This window comes from Quercus lobata, chromosome 7 (genome assembly GCF_001633185.2).
Source record: "Quercus lobata isolate SW786 chromosome 7, ValleyOak3.0 Primary Assembly, whole genome shotgun sequence".
In the NCBI taxonomy this organism is placed as follows: Eukaryota; Viridiplantae; Streptophyta; class Magnoliopsida; order Fagales; family Fagaceae; genus Quercus; species Quercus lobata.
In genome coordinates, this window is record NC_044910.1 from 14,621,378 (window position 1) to 14,627,623 (window position 6,246).

Below are 6,246 nucleotides of genomic sequence, written 5' to 3' on the forward strand. Positions count from 1 at the left end.
ATTTTAAAATTGTAGGACAAATTATATTTTAAAAAAGAAAAGAAAAAAGAGAATGACGTGGCAGCTGATGTGGCACAACGTGAGAGCAGCAGCATTAAACGTTACGCTTCAGCTTTTAGTAATATATAGATTAGTTCAGTCTTTTGTTGAACTTCTGCTTTATATTACTAGCTTACACAAAGTAATTAAATTAGATACATATGAAATGTTCCGATTAAAGTATATAGTAGCACAATTGATATTTGTTTAAGAATTTGACCAACTCTTGAATAAACTTTGTAAGTATATTATATGTTCAAATTGGTCATTTTTTGTTACTTCATTTTAGTAGGAAAAAAGTGGATAGTTTCTTGGCCAATATATATAATTTTGTTATCATAATTGTTGTTACTGTACGTGATACAATAAATTTTTATTAATGTTTATTATTTTTTCAAATAAGTTATGAAAATTTAGTGAATATGAAAGTTTAAAAAGGTACCATTAGTTTTTTTTTTTTTTTTTTTTTTTTTAAAGAACCATCGGTACAATCAGTTTGTAAGGTTAAGGGCCCAAATTATATATTAGGCCTTAAACCTTGGTCGAGAGCGTGAGTGGTCCGAGGAGGAACGAATGGTAATGAATGGTTTAGGCTTAGGATTTAATGAGTAAGATATAAATGGGAAGGTTGTCCAAGGAGAAATATCTCCCCAGATACAATATGTACAGCTCAAATATGTATTCCAATGATTAGAGTGACCTTCCATGAAACTCCAGTGATAGGGATGTGCATCAAGAACATACGAGAAAGAGGGGAACCCAAAAATATTTAAAGGAAAGCTACTACCACCGCATTGAATGCACTACAGTTACTTTTCTGGCCGTATTTATGTGGAGAAGACCTTCAAACAGTGCTGCCTTGGTTACCACAACTCATAGAAAGCCAAAGAGGGTGTCTGATGGGACAGGTACTCAAAATAATGGCTCAAATGACCAACAAGTGTAGGATTAAGATGGTCCAAAGGGAACTTTATAATGTAAGAGACCCTCCATGAGGAAGGGATCGAAAAAAGAGAAAGAGAACACTGTAGCCATCAAAATTATACTTGTATTTGGTCTAGTTGATTTATATAAAGACTTACCTCCTCAAACAGTGAATTGATTCAGATTAGTGCTTCTTGTTCTTGTTTAATCATCATTTAAATCCATATTAGCCGTTGTCCAATTCATTAGGGCCTAGTTCTTTGACTCACTTTTTACAAATTTATTGTACTGGGCTCACTGGACTAAGATCCCATACATCTTGGGCTTGGGTTGCAAAATGTGTCCTTATAATTGGCGCCGTCTGTTGGAAGAACTTGTGTAATAATGAGTGCGACGTTTAATTATGGTAAGATCAAGTCCCCATCAACAAGAATCCATGGGTTCCCAATGACAAGATGCTTTCCTTAACCTCGAACGTAAGCGGGATCGAGAAGGCAACGTACACACCACACATACTAGTAAAAGTTACTCTCGAGTCAGGAGTCACGTCTCTTAGGAGTAGAACAACAGAGCCATGCAAAGGGAAATTGACCATTTAAAGGAGGAATTATGCCATGCACGATGAAAACGAACTTCCTTCCGGTCTGACTCCTTTTCTGATGGTGAGAAGGATAGTAGTTATCGACGTAGATCAAGGACTCCTCTTAGTGAGTCTTTCTCATATGAAGAGGAAAACCATCGTGAATGCAAGTACAAGAGCCCAACACGCAGAAGACTAGGAAATGATGCTTTGAGCAAAGCGTTGCACCAGATTTCCAAATCGCCCTTCACACGCAGGATTGAAGGGGCAACCCTTCCTCGGCATTTCCATCAGCCAATGTTCACCATCTACAATGGACGAATGGACCTGGTGGAACATGTAAGCCATTTCAATCAGAGAATGGCTGTCCATTCTAAGGACGAAGCCTTGATGTGCAAGGTGTTCCTATCCAGTCTGGGACCCGTGGCGATAAGATGGTTCGACGGCCTAAAGGCAGATTCCATAGATTCCTTCAAGGAGCTCACCCGGGCTTTTGGCTCTCGTTTTATTACGTGTACCAGGGTCCCTCGACCCATAGATTCCCTACTGTCCTTATCCATGCGAGAAGGAGAGACTCTGAAGAAATATTCGGACAGATACTGGGAAATGTTTAACGAGATTGATGGCAACTTTGATGATGTGGCCATCAGCAACTTTAAGGCCGGCCTCCCAACTGAGCACGATTTAAAGAAGTCTTTGACTGGCAAACCTGTCGCTAGTGTACGCTAACTCATGGACCGGATTGATAAGTACAAGAGAGTTAAAGAAGACCAGCAACTAGGGAAAGGAAAAGCTAAGGTTATCCCTCAAGAGAGGAGGGATTTCAAGTTAGACCAGTACAATAATAACAACCGGCCTCGGAGAGACTTTGCTGGGCAGTCAGGATCTGCTAATACTCAGGCGATTAATGTGGTGTTCCAAGAATCGGTGCATTAGGTACTGAAGAAGATTAAAAATGAGCCGTTCTTCAAATGGCTAAACAAGATGGCTAGAAACCTTATGAGGCGCAACCAGAGCCTTTATTGCTAGTACCATCAGGACCAGGGACACACTATGGAGGATTGTAGAAATTTATGGGATCATTTGGACCAGCTGGTCTGAGAAGGAAAGTTGAAGCAGCTTCTGCATCATTCTAGTGGCCAGGAGAGCCAAACAGGTTCAGAACCCTAGAGAGATGCTTTTTTAAGACCTCCCCTAGGAACGATTAATGTCATCTTTGCTGCTCCAGGGAGAACCGGTTCTTGTCCTTCCAAAGAAGGCTAGAATGGATATTCAACCGGCACTAAGTTTTTCGAACAAGGATAAGATTAGAACCATACAGCCCCACAATAATGCTTTGGTGGTCACGCTTAGGATTGGTGGGTATGACGTGAAGAGAGTGATGGTAGACCAGGGTATTGGTGTTGAAATTATGTACCCCGACTTATACAGGGGGCTGAATTTGAGACCCGAGGATTTAACGATCTACAATTCTCCTTTGGTAAGTTTTGATGGGAAGGTAGTCATTCCGATGGGTTAGATAAGACTACCTGTGCAAGCTGGTTCAGAAGTGATGGAGGTAAATTTCATCGTGGTGGATGCCTATTCCCCTTACACGGCCATTGTAGCTAAACCTTGGCTTCATGCCCTGGAAGCTATCTCTTCCACTCTACACTAGAAGGTGAAATATCCGTCGGAAGGTTGTATTGAGGAAATCGTGGGGAGTCAATCCACAGCTAGGCAATGCCTAGTGGCTGCCATCTTACATCAACCTGAAGCTGAGTCCTCGGCTTCTGTTGGACAGGGCTTGTAGCAATCAAAGGCTTCGGCATTGCCTATAAATGAACCAGCTGAGGAGGCAAAGTGTGAAGATTTATAAATGGTTTTGGTTGGTGATGACCCGGAAAAGTTCTTTCTGATCAGAACTCAGCTACCTCCCTAGGAGAAGGAAGAGCTAGTAGAATTTCTTAGGAAAAATATAGATATGTTTGCATGGAATACTTATGAAGCACCAAGGGTGGACCTAAGCTTCATCTGCCATCATTTAAATGTTAACCCATCCATCACTCCCAAAAAGTAATCACCTAGACGCCCATCCAAGGAACATGCAGATACTGTCAAAGATGAGGTGATGAAGCTCAAGCAAGCAGGAGCTATCAAAAAAGTTTTCTACCCTGAATGGCTAGCCAATACTGTGGTAGTGAAAAAGAAGAACAGGAAAGTGGCGAGTGTGCATGGACTTCACAGATCTGAATAAGGCTTGCCCAAAAGATCCCTTCTCTATGCCTCGAATAGATCGGTTGGTGGATGCAACGGTGGGACACCCTTGGATGAGCTTCTTAGACGCCTTTCAAGGATACCATCAAATATCACTAGCCTTGGACGATCAGGAAAGGACAGCTTTTGTCACTCCGGTATATATAGACGACATGGTGGTGAAGAGCAAAGTAGTGTCTAAATATGTAGGAGACCTCGAAAACATCTTTGAAATTATGAGAAAACACAAGTTTTTGCCTAAACGCTTCCAAATGCTCATTTGGTGTGGGATCAGGCAAGTTTTTGGGCTATATGGTAACTTACAGGGGAATTGAGGTCAATCTCGATCAAATTAAAGCTATTAACAGTTTACAACCACCTCGAAATCCCAAAGAGGTCCAGAAGTTTATCGGAAATACTGCTGCCTTGAACCGGTTTATTTCTCGATTAGTGGATAGGTGCAGACCCTACTTCCTCTTGATGAATAAGTGGAAGGCATTTGAGTGGACCGAGGAGTGTGCTTTAGCTTTCCAACAATTTAAAGAATATCTATCTCTGTAACACCCCAAACCCATACCAAGGATTTAGATGCACAACCTGTCTTAGAAATACTCAACAATAATATAATGGAACAGAGCGTAATTAAATATCCACAAATAAACTTCAAATAATCAAAATCTTTCCTATGAAATCCATAAAACAAAAACTTTAACAATAAAGTCTCCAAATACAATCTCAAAGAGTTCCACAAATGCCAAGATTACTATCCTAAGAAAATATACTAAAACAATCCCTCAACTAACATAGATCCAAAAGGAGTCTTCAATCTATATCTCCAATGATCTACCACCAAAAGGTATTCCACTGCTCTAATCTGAAAAGGTGGAGAAAGGGGGGTGAGCTAGAAGCCCAATAAGAGATTACATAACATGAGGATGTCTTTCAAAACAAAACATTAGTATCATTAACAAAATATATTCTTTACAAAACATTTACTATATAGCTTTAACGGTAATATAATATATTCTATAAAACTGTTAGAAAGAAAACATTTACTATAACATTGTAATCAGTAAATAAAATAGTAACCACTTTAGTTAGCCAAAATACACTAAATAGGTAGAAACAATATATTATAACAATAAACAATCTTTTTCCACTTATAAAGATCAGTAACAATAAAATAGTAATTCGATATGGAAAACATTAGTCAGACAAAGACATAAGCTGCTAAACACTCGGTGGGTGATTCCCATGGGAAACAATAACACTAACCTCAAAGAGGCAACACTAGCTCCAAAGAGCAAACAATAACACTGCACCACACCACAATAACACTACATCGGCCGAAGACCAACACTTAACCCTGTGTTGGCAAAGGTTGCAGATTGTCTAACTAACTGTTTGAAAACATTCTTGACATGTATAGTTTCATAATAATATAAATAATAAAATTCTGGTATATATTATGCATTTACAATGGTATAAGTTTTTGAAACTTCACTTTTGCAATTATATATATATATATAAATATACACGTCTTGAGAGACGTCATGTTCTGTAGTCCACTTACCTCTAGTTGTTAAACCAAGCTTCACCTCAACGGTCTGAAACAATATCAATTAGAACCTAAATAAACACAAGACGACTCAATAAGAATGGATACACTAAGGCAGCAACAAAATATAAATTTCACTCTTAAAATTCGTATCTCACTACTTATTCTGAAACTATGGCTAATCTAGTACTCAATTGCTTTATCAAGTACTCCAAAATCAATACCTAGTAAACAATTCTAATGAGCCGAATATGTAAATCTCTATATTATTAAATTCTCCCAGTACAAGTTGGCTTCCAAATGATCACATGCTTGTAGATCATATTAACCCAAAATAATGTATATCATCCATAGGAAATTCTACCCGTAGGTCACATAAACTATAGCATGTACTAAATGTTAGAAAGTTTATCTAACATATATATATATATATATATAATATTCAAAGATCTATCCTACCCGTAAGCCATAGCAAGAACACAATAGATTCACCAATTAATTCCTACCCATAGGACGTAGTGAGTTGAAGCATGCATTGAAAAAGTTTAGAACTTGAACACGATATAGATTACAAGATTCAAAAGTCCAGCCCCACTACCATGCGTAAACTCTAGCAACTAGGTTATTTCCATGAGGGTTTGAGAGAGATATACCTGACCACACCACCACACCGATGCAGGATTTTGTTTCTTGTACTTTGCCGTCTCTCTCTCTCTCTATCTTTCAGCAGGAAACCCTAACCTACTAACACGTTAAAATTATTTTCACTTGGGCTCAAATATAAAACCCACTAAAAGCTTAAATAAGCCTCCCAAGACTTCAATTCCCACTAAACTCATATTAAGGTTGTTTAGATGGGCCAGAACTCTAAAGAATTCCAATAACACTTAAACTCCTAATCCAATTAGGT

The 6,246-nt window shown here is 38.6% G+C and overlaps 1 protein-coding gene across 1 annotated transcript; it reads left to right on the plus strand.

The window, feature by feature from the left end:
• Positions 1-938: 938 nt before the first annotated feature.
• LOC115951649 lies at positions 939-2,272 on the plus strand. The gene is made up of 2 exons (XM_031068814.1): positions 939-947; positions 1,634-2,272. Exons 1-2 carry the CDS (start codon positions 939-941, stop codon positions 2,270-2,272), a joined length of 648 nt encoding a protein of 215 aa, XP_030924674.1.
• Positions 2,273-6,246: the final 3,974 nt, after the last annotated feature.